This window comes from Ailuropoda melanoleuca, chromosome 13 (assembly GCF_002007445.2).
Source record: "Ailuropoda melanoleuca isolate Jingjing chromosome 13, ASM200744v2, whole genome shotgun sequence".
Classification (NCBI taxonomy): domain Eukaryota; kingdom Metazoa; phylum Chordata; class Mammalia; order Carnivora; family Ursidae; genus Ailuropoda; species Ailuropoda melanoleuca.
Genome location: NC_048230.1, coordinates 71,133,561 through 71,150,556, shown reverse-complemented (window position 1 = coordinate 71,150,556; position 16,996 = coordinate 71,133,561). Strand labels below are relative to the sequence as shown.

Here is a 16,996-nt window from a genome sequence, read left to right as displayed (position 1 = left end):
GGGGGGGGGCAGTGATCCCTAACCAGAAAAACCCTGCCTGGTCACTTTGGACATGCCCCCAATCTTTAGCTACCCTAAGCCCAGGCCAAAAGGGACATGGCTGCTGGGACTTTGGTGTTTGGGGACTGGATCCAACAAGGGCAATGCTGTACCCATCCCCCTAGGATCCCCTTTTATCGTGCACCCTCTTTGGGTATGCGTTCGGTGACCAGCCCTTGCTTCTCTCCTCCTCGGGGAAGACTGTCCACAGGCTGCTGGAGCCTCCTGGTGTGACTTCCTTCCAAGTAAGCTGTAACCCGTTATTTCAGAGATATGAAAGCCCACCTTCCTTGCCCGGGAGGCTGGTGCGGGTATGGGTGGATAACTCTGAGGTGTAACTTACACCCTGCAGTCCTCCCCCCCACACCCCGTGGGATCCGGCTGAAGCTGCCATCCACATGACATCTGCAAGGCTTGCTTGTTTTCCTCTCCTTCCCTGTCCTGCCTCCCCCACTCCCTATGGTCAAAACCCCCCCAAACTCCCATCTTACTCAGTAAAAGCCAAACTCCTCGCTGAGGCCCACGAGACCCTGCCTGCCCTGCCCTGCCTCTCTGAGGCACTTCCCACCTCTCTCCCCACTGTTTCCCTCTGCCCTCATGTCTGCTTGTTTCCTCCTTCACTTGCTACAAATCTTAGCTTAAATTTCACCTTCTCGGGGCGCCTGGGTGACTCAGTCGATGAAGCACCTGCTTTCAGCTTGGGTCATGATCCCGGGGTCTTGGGATCCAGCCCCACATTGGCTCGCTCCTTGCTCGGAGGGGAGCCTGCTTCTCCCTCTGCCTGCTGCTCCCCCTGCTTGTGCTCTGTCTCTCTCTCTCTCTGACAAAAAAATAAATCAACAACAACAACAAAAAAAAATTCACCTTCTTAATGAGACCTACCCTGACCATTCTACTGCATTTAAAAAATGCAAACCCACCCCTCGCTGTACTCTGATCAACTTCCTCTGCTCTACTTTTTCTCCTTTTTTTCATAGCATTTGTCACTTTCCAGTGTGTTACGTAATTAACTTACTTGTATTTACTGTTCATCTCCCTCTGCTAGAAAGGGAGTTCCACAAGAGCAGGAATCTTTGTCTCATTTGTCACTGACGTATCCCAAATGCCTAGAAGAGTTCCTGGCACATAGTAGGTGGTCAATAGACATTTTTGAGTGAATGAAAGAAGAAAAGAGCCAGAACTCTAACCGGGCAGATTCTCTTTGAGGCCAGGCTCTTAACCCCTACACTGGAGGTGGGCAGTGGGAGAGGCAGATCATACCAGGACTTGTTGGCTAAGGTAAGAGGATTGGATTTTGTTCATTCATCTGTGAGAAGCTACTGGAAGGTTTTGAACAAGTATGGGACATGATGGAGTTTGCTTTGTGAAAGCACTCTCTGGCTGTGGGGCTAGGATGGGCTTAAAGGGGGGAGGAGTACAGCTCTGGGAGTGGGGTGTTACAGGTGGGAGACTGATGATGGGGGCTTGGAGAGGCAACAGGACCGGGGCTGCCCTGGGCTGGGAGCAGCAAGAAGCCCGCTCAACATCCCAATTCTCCAGGCAGCCTGGGTGGTTGCCTCATGGGCTGTGGCCTGTGAGTAGTTCAGGCCGGGCCTCCCAGCTGCTGACAATGTGCCCCTGTCCCACAGATGGACTGTTTGCTCTCCTGGGTGGTCCCCAGCTCCTCCCTCTGCTTCCTGTGCGCCCTCGTGGGTTTGGCAGGTGGAGGGGAGGGCTCCACTCCTTCTCCTCCTCTGACCCAGAGAATAATCCTTATATTCATACGATCTTCCTCTGTGCCCTCACTTCATCCTCCTACATCCCCCACTAACACAGAAACCTGATTCCCGTAGGGCAGATGAAGACACTGAGGCCCGGAAAGGGGATGGGACCCTCCCGAGGTCATGCAGCCAGATGGGAACGCCAGGTGGGGACCTGTCTTCCAGCTCCCCTCACCCCGATTTCATCAGGCAACAGATGGTCCCATGGCTTGACTTGAAAAATCTTAAGTGACCTCAAAGAAAATGCAAGGCCAGAACATTCCAGGCCTCCCTGCACTGGCCTTTACTGTTACCTTGAATACTAAATCTATTCATTTTAAATTCCAGGAATAGATTCTTCTTACCAAAATTGAAAACATTGCAGAAAAGACTCAAGTTCCTTTTTGACCTTCCTCCCCCCATCCCAGTTCTCCTTAGAGTCCCAGTTTGAGTGTTTCTTTTCAGAACGGTGATATTCATTTAAAGGGATAGTTAGGAACCCCGAGAAAATATGGGAGACCATCGTGTGGCTGGCAGGGCAGGAAGGCAGATGGAGGGCACTGCTTGCAAATGCATCCCTCTGTAGTCCGTTTACTCTTGGACATTTTTGATTGGTATATTTAGATCATTCTCCTGTTTTCTGGCGGCTACCATGTTTTCTATGGTGCAGAAGCACCATATTTCATTTGTTTCTCTAGCTTTCTAGATTAAAATTTACATTTATATCTTATGCACTGAAGTGCAGAGGGTTGAATAGGTCCCATTGCTCGGTTCTTAGTACAGAGTCAGGAGGTAATCTGCAAGGATCCTCTCTTGTTTGTACTATTTCCTCCTTTTCCTCCCTGCCTCCGCTCAATTCTGACCTCACCTCAACTCTCTACATGTTTGACAGATGTCCTTAAATACTTGAGATGGCTTACAAAATGCATAGTAGTTGTCTTATGCGCTTATGGATTTTTAAAAATCTCAATGAAGGCGTCACACATACACAGAAGAGAAATCATAAGTGTATGACAGTTCGTGAACTCTGGAGAACAGAACACACTTACATAACCAGATCAAACAACAGAGCTAGGAGATTCCCTCCAAGGCCTCCCAGACACTACCCTAAGAGTCACCACCACCCGGACTTCTAACACCGGACATTGCTTTTGAAATTTATACAAATGGAATCACACAGTGTGTGCTCTTTTGTGTCTGACTTCTTTTGCTCAACATTTTGTTTGTGAGATTTATCTCTATTATCGTGTATAGTTGTGGATGGATCACTTGCTCTCAATGCTGTGAAGTCTTCCACTGGTCAAATTACACCACAATTAAACCATTCTGCTGCTGTGGGTGACATATGGTGTTTTCCAGTGTGGGGCTCTTACAAAGTGCAGGTAGGAACGGCGGTGTGTCTTCGGGTACACACACGTGCATGCCTTTCCGTTGTGTGTATATCCAGGAGCAGAGTTGCTAGGTGCGTCCGATTTAATAGATACAGATGAACTGGATGTGGCGTTTCAAATCCCGAAAAATATTATTGTGATATAACTCATGTTCATGTCCTGCTCCTTTTTTTTCTCATTTGTTATTTTCAGCTCTATCCATCTACTCTGTGTGTCTCTAGTTACTTCCTTCTGGAAGCTCCAGAGAACCCAAGCTGCTTCCCTCACATTTCACTTGTCCTTTCCCTTGGTTGTGCTTGAGTTCCCTTTTTTCTCCCCATCAATCCACACAGAGCCACCCTGATCGCCCCAGCACTCTATTGCCTTGTCATAAGGCATGAATACGCTCCTTTTCCCTGAATACTGCCCCACTCCTTTCCAGAACGGCTGTTCTCGTTGACACCCCTACCGGTTTTACTAAACCGTTCTCTTGTGGGAGGATATTTAAGCTGTTTTCCATCTTATTAGATGCTGCAATGACCCTTCAGGTCCATGTCTCCTGGGGCTTGTCTGTGAGCTCAACTTCTTTGCCTCATCCTCCTCCACAGTTCTTGAACCCTGGTCCTCCAGCACATCGCGACGTTCTCACCTCTCTGCCTTTGTTCAGGCTGTGCCCTCTGCCTGGAATATCCTTTGCTTTCCTTCTCCACTTGTTGAGTGTTTACACTTCCCTTAATGCCTCTCCTCCTAGAAGACACGGTCCCCCCACACCCTTGATTCCTCAGGAAGCTCACTTTCTCTCAGGCCTTCCAGAGGGAATTTGGTCCTTCTTTTCTTCTGACATCAATCACTTTCTTGTTTTGGGCTACTTTTTTTTTTTTTTTTTTTTTTTTTTTTTTTTTTTGGCCACTATTTTGGCTTTCTCACTGGCCTTGGAGCCCACTGTGGCTAGGGATGCCCGGGACTTGCAGGAGAGGTCTGCTGTACAACTGAGGGGGCCCATGTCCTCATCATGTGTTGGAAGAAATTAAGGGTCCAATCTGTCTGTCCGTCTGTCTCTCTCTTCCCTCTCCTCTCCTTCTTCACCAACCAGAACCTTTCAGGAGTTGTTCATTCCACTGGAAAGAAGGTGGAACATGGAGTCAAGACTTCCCCTGTCTTGAGTGGAGATGAGAGGCTCAACTCATCTGTAAAATGGGTGTTGGCATTCACTCATTCACTCAAGGCAACGGTTACTGAGGGTCTACCCTGTGCCAGGCCATGGGGACCCACTGGTAAACAGGACAGGCCTAGTCCTGAGTCTTGTGGGCTTTCAGTCACAAGGATAAGATTGACATTCATGCATGTACCATTCCTAACTGCAATAAGGCTCAAATGAAAAGCTCAGAGTCCAATAAGATTATATATCTTAACCTAACCTAAATCAGGAAATGGAGGTAAAAGAAGCTTTCTTTAAAAAGTGACATTTGACCCGAGATCTAAGGATGAATAAAAATAAACTAGGCAAATGGAGAGGCTATGGGTGAAGGTGAGGTAGAGAAATTGTTTCAGGCAGGGGGAACAACATGTGCAAAGGCACTGTGGCAGGAGGGAACCTAGAGAAGGCCCATGCGGCCAGAGCCCAAGGAGAGGGGGAGAGAGGGACAGGAGATGAAACTGAATGGGTAGGCAGGACTAGGTCACAATGGAGGGCCTGGTGCGCAAAGTGACATTGAGAAGTGGACTCATTCCCTTAGTAAGTAATTTTTGGACACCTTCCATCAGCCTGGAGCTGTGTTATAGCAGTGAACAAGGCAGACAAGGTCCTTGTTCCCACAGAGCCCACAGTCTGGGGGCAGATAATAACATTAAGCAGAGGAGGAATGGCTAATCTTTAGAGAAGTCCTAATGTGTGCCAGGAAAGGTGCACAGCACTTTCCCTACACTGTCTCATTTGATCCTCACCACCCCACATCATGAAGTAGGATACTTTTCTTGAAGAGGAACAGGCTTAGCAAGGTGGAGTGCTCTCCCCATCTGCAAGGAGTCTTCAGGCCATATTGCAGTCCTTTATAAAGCCCTTTTACACGTACTTTTACTCAATTCCAGTATGTGTGGGAGACATGGGTATGGTCCCTATAGAGGCATCTATCTAAATCATATACATACATACCATTCCATCAGCAAGCGGATTTAGTCTACAGACACCCACAATGGTATGTCCACAAAATTATTCACTAGCAGATTGTGGTAACAGGCTGGAGACAACCTAACTGCCCGTTATTTAGGGGGTTGGTGAAGTAGACTATGGACCACCCATGCAAGGGAATGCTGTGAAGCCATAAAAAGAACAAGGGCACTCTCTCTGCACTGACAAGGAGCGATCTCCCAAACTGCTATTCCGTGAACAAAAGACAAAGGTCAGAACTATGTATAATTAAGCTATCATGTGTTTCAAAATGGTGGAATAGGGTTTAAAGGTAAGTAGATGAGAGAAAGAGAGAGAGAGAGAGACTGAGAGAGGAAACTTGTCATTGATTGCCTCTGAAAGGGGGAACTGATGGCTGGAGGACAAGGTAGGACAGACAAATGGGTCCCCTTTGCACCTCTGGACTTCGAACCATGTGATTATGTTAACTATTCAATAAGTAAATAAATAAACATAATTATGTTTATTTAAAGGCCTTTCAGATTCTATCGAGAAAAAAGTGACATCTGAACAGGGAAGACCTTCCAGGATGGTTGAACTGAAGGTGTCTTAGTGACAGTCTTGTTTAACAAATGAGAAAACTGAGGCCCAGAGAAGATAAGTGAGGTGACTTGCTCATGGTCTCCTAAGCAGGTAACAGCAGACTCAGGACTGGCTGTCATTTCAATTATAGACCTGTGTCCTTTCATGTCACGACTGGATCGGGAGCTCTATACATCTACATGCCAAGTTGCCCCAAGTGTGGAGGACACAGTGGTGAATGACATAGGCATGACTGCTGCCTTCGCAGATCTTATATTCTAGACGAGAAACTAATAAATGCATATTATAACATCATACAGTGATAAACGTTATGGATAAAAATAAGGCAGGTGAGGAGATAGTGTCAGGGGGAAGTTACCAGGAAAATTCCTCTGAAGAGGCAACATTTTAGAGAAAAGAAAGATGGAGCCTTGAGAATACCTGGGGGAATTGCAGGAACAAAGCCAGACGGGAGAGATTAGGTTGGCCTGGTAAGAGAGTAGCCAAGAGCCAGTAGCTGGAACAGAATGAAGGAGGGAAAGACAGGAGGAGGTAAGGTTAGAGAGGAGAGCAGAAGAGAGATTGTAGGCAGCACTGAGGACTTTGGCTCGAAGTGGGGCAGGAAGTAGTCAGAAGGCTTTGAGCAGACAGGGGAACCTGATCAGATTTCTTTTTTTAAAAAGGCGCCTTCAGCTAAGGGTAAGATTGAACATAGGAGCTAAAGAGGGGCTGCAGGGAGCCCAATGAGGAGGCTGGTGCGGTCCAGTTGTCCAGGAGAGAGGTGACAAGGCCACAACCTGGGGCGGTGGGTGGGGAGCAGACATGGGTCTCCCCGTCTGTGCAATGAAGGAGTTGGATGACATGGTCCCTTCGGGCTTGTCCAGTTCTGGCGTCGGGTAATTCGGCGAATTAGCTCAGCATACACCACGTAGGTGCAGCCACGCCCGTTTTCCTTTCTCACAGTCTCTAGATTTGTCCTTTTGGATTCTGAGTCTGGACAGAGCCCAGTGATCTGAGGCTCAGAGCAGGGACTCCAGCCCACCCCCATCACTGCCAGCCTCACTGCGGTCCCCACCTCCCAGGGACAGATGGGTGGGCAGCAGGAGGCAGCTGGGCCTCGAAGCCGGCAGGGCCCTGGGGGAGGGAATTATCTGAGAGTTCGTAACCCCTCTCTGCCTTCCAGATCTTGAGTTAAAAGCCCCAAATGCCACAGCCCCAAGGGGCAAGGGTTTGAGGGTGCCAGGAGAGGGGGCAGGACGAGGCGCTTTTCTGTCCTCCACTGCCCACATGGGGGTGGGGCCCTGGGGTGCTTGAGAACTCCAGCCCTGGGAGCAGGAAGCCATTAGAGGCTGAAACTGGTGGCCCTCAGGCTGTGTCTGACCCACTGACCTATTTACTTGGCCTGAAAAATGTCTGAGCAAAAGTGGAGCCAACATTTAAAAATCAAGAGATTGAACAATAAAATCCAGATTTCCGACTTCTCTCGAGTAATTAGAAAATCTGACCGTACTGACCGCTTATTCTCATATGATAGCCTTCAGCCTTAGCTGAGTAGCAGCTGTTCTCATTATTATTATATTTTATTACTAGGTAAATACATTCACATGATTCCAAAAGAAAAATTATAAGTGGGCATATAATGAAATCTCCCATCTTGTTCCCATTCTGCCCAGTGCCTTCTTCAGTAATCTCATTTTCTTACGTAGACTTCCGAAGTTTCTTTGTGCATATACAACAAACACAAAGATAGATTATTATCCTCCCTGTCACCCAGCTTCACTCCCCACCTTCCCATTCTATCCCTTGCTTGTCCCCATGGAGGCCTCTCTGTATTAGGAGATGGAGAGCTCCATCACCTCCCTTACTCCCGCGTGCTATTCTGTTGTCAGAAAGTCCATGATTTATTTAGCCGATCCCCTACTGATAGACATTTGGGTCATTCCCAATATCTGAAGTTATAAACAATGCTGTGCCAATTATCTTGTGCATAGTTTACACAAGAACTAAAGGAATATTATTAGAAACTGATCCAAGCAGAGGGTGCAGTAGGCATGGGTTGAACTTGCAGCTATGATAAAGACTGTTCCCTTAGGATGCCTGGTGGTGCAGTCGGTTGGGCAGCTGCCTTTGGCTCAGGTCATGGTCCCAGGGTCCTGGGATCGAGCCCCACATCAGGCTCCCTGCTGAGTGGGGAGTCTGCTTCTTCTTCTCCCTCTGCTAATCCCCTGCTTGTGCTCTCTTGCTCATGCTCCTTTCTCAAATAAAAATAAAAATAAGACTTTTCCCAAGAATGATTCCCAAGATTCCTAAAGAAGCTCAGAGACCAGGCCCTTAGGGGTGAAGGAAAGGCTCCCAGATTGGTTTCTGCCACTTGCTGGATGTGGGACTTCTCTCTGGGCCTCAGTGTTCCCATCTGTAAAATGAGAGAGGGGCTTGGGGAACTGGACAAGATCTCAGGGCCTGTCCAGTTCTAAATACCTTCTCCTTCCACACTAGTCACACCCAAGCCTCTTCTCGGCCCTCGAATGAGCCTGACTCAGTCCCATTGCAGAGCCTTTGCTCAAGCTGTTCTGCGCCCCACGCCCCACCCCGCTTCCACTAAAACACCATGCCTGTACTCCCTTATCGGTTCTAGTCTGAATCCCTGATCTTTGATCTCAGGCCACTCAGAATACACCAGTCCAAACCATTCAGATCAGCCTCCCTCCCATAGTACCACTGATGGGTCACGCTGACCTGGTCCACACCTCAGACAGCCCATCAAATCCTTCTTCTGTCGCCGCTCCAGTTGCCCGAAGTAGAGCTCTTGAGTGCTAACTCTGCTACATCCTAATTAATGGCTTTGGCCAAGTGGCAGCACCCACCTGATTCTCAGTTTCCTCGTGCAAAAAAAAAAGGGCTGGTTTGAGGACAACATGTGGTAATATCCATAAAGTTCTTAGCACAATTCCTGACATACAGGAGGGCTTGATAGTTCTATGAGTCACTGCCAACTGACCGGGTCAGTTACCCTGTTTATAAAATGGGGAGAACAACGGAAGCTATTTCATACAGTTGATCACTCACTCATGCATTCAGTGATGTTTAGAAAATGCCTATTGGGTGCCAGGTACAACACTGGGCGCACAGCAATTTGTTGGTGAAGAAAATAGATAAATTGTCCAAACTCTCATGGAGCTCCCAGGCAATTCCAAATAGGCACACATAAAAAGATACATTGCCAGTGTACTGATGTTAAGAAGGAAAAGACTAAAATGTCATGGGAGCTCGTAACAGGGGAGTGTCAAGGAGACTTCTCTGAGGGATAAGGATCAGGGCACAGTTGGGTGGGGGATCCAAGAGAGCTTTCTGTGGAAGGCATCACCCTAGCTAGTAATTAGCATTACTTGTCCTCACCCCAGCCCCACGAAGAGAGCACTGGTTACCGTTCCCCATTTTGCTTTTTTCCCTGAAGCTAAGAGAAATTGAGTAAATGCCCAAGGTCATAGAGTCAGGAAGAGGTGAGTAGGTTTCGAACCCAGGCTTCCTGGTTCTAGAGTCTAAGACATAAAAGCATGTCATCTATTTCCTGTTTGAACAGGTTGATTCTAGGATGTGGCTAGGCGTGGAGGTAAAGGAGCTGCCTCCATCGGGCTGGGACCCAGAGGTAAGTACCTAACTATCAGCTCCTTCCAGGCACCTATGAGAAGGCAGAGATCCAGACACGTTCAGAACTGGCCCAGGGCCAATAGAGGATCCAAAGACCCCATGAGTCTCCCTGCTTAGGGCTGCAGAACAGAAAAAAAAAGGAAAAGATACTGTTCCTGCCTAAATCACATTGGGATTCGGACTTCCCTCCAGCCCAACCCACAAAAACTCCCACTAGTCTACACATGCCTGCAGATAGAGACTATTAGCTTTGAACGCAGCCTAGAAAACTCCCTTAATGCCTAACTCTTCCTTCTCTGTGTTCAGCCTTGGGCCACAGCTGGCACTCCAACCTCCTGAGCATTGCTGGGACCAAAACAGTCCCTGGACACAAAAGGGATGCTGGGCTGCAGGACTGCAGATGGCTGCTCCTTCCGGACCCAGGGCAGCTGTCGCCTTTCATCTTCCCTTCCAGCTACACTGAAGCAGGGTGTTCCTCAAGCCTCCCCTCCCCCCACTTCTTCCCCTTCTTCCCAAACTCTCTTCCCCTTGTGAGATAGCAAAGCCTACTCTAGGGCCACATGATGGCTTGAATTTTGCTCTAGCACTGAGTGGTTCCAAACAAATGAATTCTCTGTGACTCAATTTCTTCATCTGTAAAATGGGAGGAAAAAACCATAAACTACTTCACAAATTGTGAGGATAAAGTGAGTTAGTAATTGTATAGTGATTCCAGTGTCCCAGGCAAAGAGAAAGTGCTACATGAGTGTTTTTACAATAAATGCCTGATACATCCAATCTGAGCAAAAGGTTTGGGGTGAGCTGAGGTATCCAGGATGTATAAGCAACCCTACCTCCTCTCCTGAATTACTGTTATATTCTGTCTCTGGCTTCTCCACCCTCAAGCTGTTTCCTAGTGAGCATTTCTCTCCTCTGGCTGCAGGGGCTTCTTTCCAAATCCAGACTTGATCACATTTGTCTCCTGCTCAAATTCTGCAGTAGTTTCCCATTGCTTCCTGGACAACGTACATCTTCTGGACTTTTAGGATCTCATCCCTCAGAACTCTCCAGCCCCATCTTTCCCAGCTTTCCACCTCCCCGGATCTGTGATCTGGAATTCCTTGAAAATGTGCCCTCAAATCTCAGGCCTGCAGGCCTTTGCACCTGGTCTTCCCTCTACCTGGTGCTTCCTCCCATCCCCTTCCCTCTGATGTTGCCCCTTCCCTGCCTAGGGCTGTGGCCAGATGAAAACAGTCCTTGAGGGAGGGAAAGGCGAGAGTGGGGAAGAGACAGCAACTCTCAGAGCTGCAATTTTCTCATTCAAACCAATAAGAAAAAGACAATAGGAAAAGGGACTCTTCAAGATCAAAGACAGGGATGGAACAATATGCAAACACTCTGGAAACTAGGAAATGGCTTGTTAGCATCCAGTGATTGCTAGAGAGTTCCTGAGGTGCTCCCCTAGGCAGCTCCTTGCTTCCAAGTCCCCTAACCTCTACCCTCCTCAGGCCCCTGGAAGTACACAGAGTAGATAAATGGAAGAGGAGAGGATGGAGAAGGGAACGGTGAAGAAAAGAAGACATAAGGAAGTGCAGTGGGGTGGAGATGAGAGGCAGAAAGCGTGTGGCTGGGGCCCCACGCCTCTGAGGAAGGAAGGAGAGGGTGACCTGGGATGCTCTCCCCTCCCCTCCCCCTCTTCCCTGGGGAGCTGCCCCCATCCGGCCGCAGCCCTGGCGGGGTGGGGGAGGGACGGGGGCGGCGCCGAGGGGAATGAATAATTGAAGTAGAGGGAGGAGGAAGAAGAGGAGAGGAGGAAGAGGAGGAGGCGGGAGCCTCCCGCACAGGGTCCTCCCCACTCCGCACCCCACCCCCTCCGCCGCCCGGAAGTCGCTCCCCGCCTCCTGCTCCGCCAACATGGCCGCGAAGTCGGATGGAGCGGCGGCCGCGGCCGGCCCGGGGCCGGAGGGGGCGGGGAGGAGCCCGGAGTGGTGCGGGCGGGCACGGGGAGGAGGCGACCTGCGGCGGCCGGGGGCCCCGGAGTGACCGGGGCGGGGGGCTCGGGGCCGCGCTACGAGCTGCGGGACTGCTGCTGGGTGCTGTGCGCGCTGCTCGTGTTCTTCTCCGACGGCGCCACGGACCTGTGGCTGGCGGCCTCCTACTACCTGCAGGGTCAGCGCACCTACTTCGGCCTCACGTTGCTATTCGTGCTCCTGCCCTCGCTGGTCGTGCAGCTGCTCAGCTTCCGCTGGTTCGTCTACGATTACTCGGATCCCGCGGGCGCCCCGGGACCCTCCGTCAGCACCAAGGACAGCGTCCCCGGCGGGCCCTCCATCAGCACCAAGGACAGCGCCACCGCCTTCCGGACCAAAGAAGTCAGCCCCCAGCTGGGTCCCGGGCCCGCGCCCTCCTCGGCCAGCGCCTACCGCCGCCGCTGCTGCCGCCTCTGCGTCTGGCTGCTGCAGACCCTCGTCCACCTCCTGCAGCTCGGCCAGGTCTGGAGGTAGGAGAAGCGCAGGTGGAGGGAGCTGAGCTCGAGGAGTGGGGGTGGCAAGGGGCTACCTGCCGCCCCAGCCCTACTCTGACCTCTCCGGGCCCCCCTTGCGTCCTGACCTCCGCCCCGCCCCACCCTATTGCAGCTCTGATCTCTTCTCTGCCCGCTTCTCTCTGACCTCTGCCCTCAAACTCTGACCAACCCCCGTGCCATGCTCTCTGATCTGGCCATTAAGGGAGAAAGGGATGGGGCAAGAAGAGAAAGTGATCCTCAGGGGTGTGAATGAGGAGGGCCTGGGGCTGAAGGGGGTGTGTGAAGCTTGGAACAGGGCCCCAGGTCTCCCTCCAGCCTTGACCCACTCCTCTGCCTGAATGCCAAGCCTCAGCTTAGGAAAGATCTCAGAAGTCCTTCCTTGCTCTTAAAAGATTCTCAGTTTGGAATTGCAGTCCATTCCCAACCTCCCAGGAGAAACAAAATTGGAGGCAGCTAAATGAATATCCCGCCCAAACTTTTTGGACTTCTGGTTAAGGAAGTGCCAGACCCTGCTGAGAAGCTGTCTGGCTTCTTCTGTTTCCTAGGACTCCCCCAGTGTCTCCCCCCACCCCAACAGGGCTGAGGGGATTTGGGATCTTCGATCTGAGATTAGACGGCCACTAGCTGTCCTTTAATCCCAGGGCAGTAAAACAAAACTGAGGCTTTCTATGAGCAGCCCACTTCCAGGCTGTCTGCTGAGCTGAGCTAATTGGTGACAGGGGGAATTCTGAACCTGGGGTTCCCCTTGAATCAGAATTGCTCTGGTAGCTAAGGCTCACCTGTGCACTGCCAGAAGGAATTTGCCCACTATGTGATCTTAGATAAACCTCCCTCCAAGCCTTAGTTTCCTCACCTGTGAAATGAGGGAGAATCCCTACTTATCTCATCTTATTGTTCTACCATTACATTTTCTTACCTGTTGGGATGGTTGGTCAGGTGAGAGGAGGTTTGTGTGAAGGCCTTGCAGACTGTAATGTATTTTAGGAACATACTAAATCATCATGATCACAGATGTGGGGAAAGCATGGAAAAAGTCAAAGTCACTATAGAGATGTAAAGGATGATTACTGCTGTTGTTATATTTATTCTGCTGCTACTTGTTAACACATTCTGCCTAACTCAGAAGATTCAGTACTGGGTGAGGGTTGGAAACAGGACTCCCAGGGTTTGTCCCAGCTGCTCACTTGCTGTGTCACCCTTGTTGTGTTGCTGAGTTTCTCTCTGCCTTGGTTTCCCCATCCATGCCTTGCCGAGATGATGTGTGTATTCCATTTAGCTTGCCCTGGGGGAATACGGAGGTGGAGCTCTATCCACACAAGGTGGTGTTATTATTATTAGCTTGACACATAAAAATATTCATGTCTACATCCAGGAACTAATCTGCATTTATCATTCTGTGCCCGAGTGGACAGATGGTGATAGATATTTTTAGATTCTGAAATGGTAACTTCCTATTCTTGGTAGCCAAAGCTTCATCCCCCTTTCCCTTTAGCCTAAAGTGGGCCAGCTGCCCCTCAACTCACTGGGTACCTCAAACCCCCTCCTTCCCTTGTTCAGAATCTACTTACAAGAAACAAATACTTCCTTCTTGAACATAAAATGAGCTTCCCTCAAATAGGGCAAAAGATGGCCATGGGGATGGGGGTGGAGGTCTCAGGGGAGTGGCTGGAGATGGCTGAGGGTCCATGGAGCTTCCTGGCTTCCCAGATAAAAGGGCTATTTCCACTCTCCCCCAGTTGTAAAGTGAGGGCGTTGGGATGAGATGATTTTGCAGGGATGACAAACTAATGGCCCAGGGGTTGAATATGGCGTACAGAAGTGTCTTATTTGGCTTGTATAGTATTTCAAAAATCCAGAGGTCTAACTTCTCTTGGAAAATAAAAAAGGAGTCTAGCAGTATGGAGCCTGTAGCAATTTAGACAGGGTATATATTTGTTTCAGTTTGTCCAGTTTCATTCCCTTTGATCACATCTGGACCATTTCACTTAGGCATTAGGGGTATGAGAGCCTTAATTTATAGTTCTATAACTATTAGTTTATGAAGCATTCACTTTGTGCCAAGCCTATCGGTTGCTTTTTTACCTGTTTCATCTGCTGCATCCCTCCTAATACTCCTGGGATGTGGTTGTATTGTTATTCCTACTTAACAGCTGAGGAAATGGAGGCTCAGAAAGGGGGCATCCTTGCCCAAGGTCACACAGCTAAGGAGTAGAAGAGCTGGGACTCAGGACTCTTGCCTTCAAAGCCCAAGTTCAATTTATCCACCCTGCAGTTCTGCCACTAAAGTGTCCCCCAGGCTCAAAGAATTATGAGTCTGAGATCCCAAGATTCCAGGAGATAGGAAGTCAGAGCTTCTGCTGCACTGAGATAAGAATGTGAAAGGAGGGGGAGGGATTTGAACGTTGTGGGCGAGGATGAGGAGAAAGTGTGTATTGTGGTGAAAGTGCTGGACTGGGGGTGTGGATCAGGAAACTCATGACTCCATCAGGGTTTGCAACTAGCTTGCTAGGTGACCTTGGGTGAGACTCTTCCCATCTCTGGGCCTCAATTTCCCTGTATGTGAAATGAGAATATCAGATCCGATGACCTTAGGAGCCTCCCCTTTTTGGAATTCTGACTCTGGGATTGATTATCAGAGCTAAAGCCTCTGGACCCCTGTCCCTAAAACTCTGGATTCTAAAATGGCTGAGGGTCTGGCTACATGGAGGAAAACCCAGACAAGATAGAGAGAAGCCACGGAGCTGGCATTCCTAGAAATTAAGCAATGTTGGCATATGTTTGCTTACCACGTGAAATGTTCCCACAATGAGCATGTTCACTGTTCAGCCGGCCTTGGTGCAGATGTTCTGAGTGGTAGAACCTGGAGTAATGAGGAAGGCGAGGTGTGTCTGAGCCCTACAGGATCCAAGCTGGGAGACTAGCCAGCCCACCTTCTGATCCCACACCCGCACTTCTGAATAAAATAATTTGAATTATAAAAATAGCTTTCAACTCCTCTAACTTAAACAACGCTGAATCAAAAGTCTGAGTCCTCGGAGGAGCTAGATAACACAGACCTGGCAGCACACGGGTTCAGCTGATAAGGCTGGATTCTGTTCCCAAACAACCCTGTGAAATGGGTGTCATTATTATTATTTTAAACACAAAATGGGGCTCTGAGGAGGCAGAGGGGGGGAAGGAATTCATGGATGCTGCGTGCCCACCTCATCCCAACAGGCCCAAGGTGAGGTCTCCAGACACTGGATCTCGTTCTCCCCTGAAACCTCTCCTCTTTAGCCATTGATATACCCCATCAGACAAGAAAATGAGGCTCAGAGAAGCCAAGTAACTCGTCCAAGGTCATCCACTGAGGAAGTGGGGGGAGGGGAGGTGCCAACCCAGCTTTTTCCAACTCCCAAGCCCAAGTCCTGTCTCCGGCACCCCCACAGGCTGCATGGGAGGCTCTCAGAGCAGTGGCCCCACACAAAGACAGACGGATCCCTGAGAAAATCAACCCTTTGGTGGGACATGAAGCTGGCTGTGAGCTGGACAGCAACCTGTGTTTTCATCCCTCCCCAGCCCTAACCCTCAGAGCTGTTAAGCCACTCAGGGTTGTTAAGCCAATTAAAGTCCTAACCCTGTCTTCTCTGACCCTGTGAGCAGCAGAGCGGCAAACCATGAATCCTGCTTTCCCTAATCTTGGACTCACTGGGCCAAGCTTTGCCCAGATAAGCATAGTTTGTTAAGCCAATTAGTGGGAGATGATCTGGCATGGGATTCCTCTGAGGCTGTCAGGATCTGGGGACCCAAAATGGGGAGGGAGAGATGGAGGGAGGCAGGCAGGCCTTTAGAGGGAAGGCCTTACTTCTAAACACCCCCTCTCTGCCCCAGCACTTCTCCCTCCACCTCCTCATAAACGCACTCAAGAGAAGTTCTGGAATGAATCAGTGACCAACTGGGTTTGAAAGTCAGCTTCTGGGTCTTCTCTCTAGGAAGCTATATTCTTGGCTTAATGGTTAAGAGTATGGACTCTGGATTCAAATGTCCTCAGTTCACTTCCTATATGTGGTGGTGACAAGCTATATAATCTCTCGGTGCCTGAGTTGTGCCTTTGTCATCTAGGGGCCATAATAGTACCACCTCTTGAGTTGTTTCTAGCTTTCATCTGATAATGTGTACCCAGGATTTAGCAAAGGACTGGTCCCACTGTTCAGTATTCAGGACCCTTGGAGTAAGTAGTGGCATCAGCCTGGTCTTTGTTCCCTGTGGAAGATTTGTTCACTTTGCACATGGCCAAGGAGGGGGCAGGAGGGCAAGAGGGCCTTGAAGCTACTTGTTCATTTAATCTGTAGTCATACATTCCACAAATATATGGAGCACCTGCTGTATACCAGGCACTGTGCTACATGCTGGGAATAGAGTGGTGACTAAGACCAAGTCCCTGCTCTCATGGCAATCCGTAGTCTAATGGGGGAAACCAATAAACCAGTAAAATCAAATATAATATATATTGTAAATATAATACGAAATCTAACGGGTCAACTGGTAAGTGCCATGGATAGAGTGAAACAGCGCAGGGGGCTACGGAATCCCAGGGAGGAGGCTGTGGCCCTTTGAGGGAAGGTGGTCTGGGCAGGGCCCTGCCAGGAGGGGGCATGTGGGCAGAGGACTGAATGAGGTGAGGGTGAGCTATGTAGAGGCCTTGGGAAGGATGCCCAAGGCAGAGGGAAAGAGAAGAGCAAGAAGGCCTGTATGGGCGAAGCAGAGAGTCAGGGGCAGTGGAGGAGACCATGGTGGACAGGCTGGCTGGGGCCGGATCACGCAGGGCTTCACAGGCCTTGGGAGGACTAGGGCTTTCACTCTGCATGAAGTGGGAGCCCCAGAGGATTTGAGCAGGGGAGGAATAGGATCTTGGCTTCTGTTTTACAACGTGCACTCTGGCTGCTGGAAAAGAGAGCGGTGGGAGGCCAGGATAAGCCTGGAGACCCAGGAGGACGCTGCTCCGTGA

General features: G+C 49.7%; 1 protein-coding gene and 1 long non-coding RNA gene across 2 annotated transcripts in view; both read left to right on the top strand.

The window, feature by feature from the left end:
- The first annotated feature begins 1,186 nt into the window (after positions 1–1,186).
- LOC117795804 lies at positions 1,187–10,187 on the top strand. Its single transcript, XR_004619965.1, has 3 exons — positions 1,187–1,317; positions 9,439–9,504; positions 9,813–10,187. It is a non-coding gene; the product is annotated as an uncharacterized LOC117795804 (long non-coding RNA).
- An 822-nt stretch (positions 10,188–11,009) lies between these two features.
- XKR7 (XK related 7) overlaps positions 11,010–16,996 on the top strand; it is a 29,613-nt gene continuing 23,626 nt past the window's right edge. The window contains 3 exon segments of the mRNA XM_011223754.3: positions 11,010–11,455; positions 11,457–11,502; positions 11,504–11,985. Of these exon segments, the coding sequence (XP_011222056.2) occupies positions 11,400–11,455; positions 11,457–11,502; positions 11,504–11,985 (584 nt within the window). The 5' untranslated portion in view covers positions 11,010–11,399.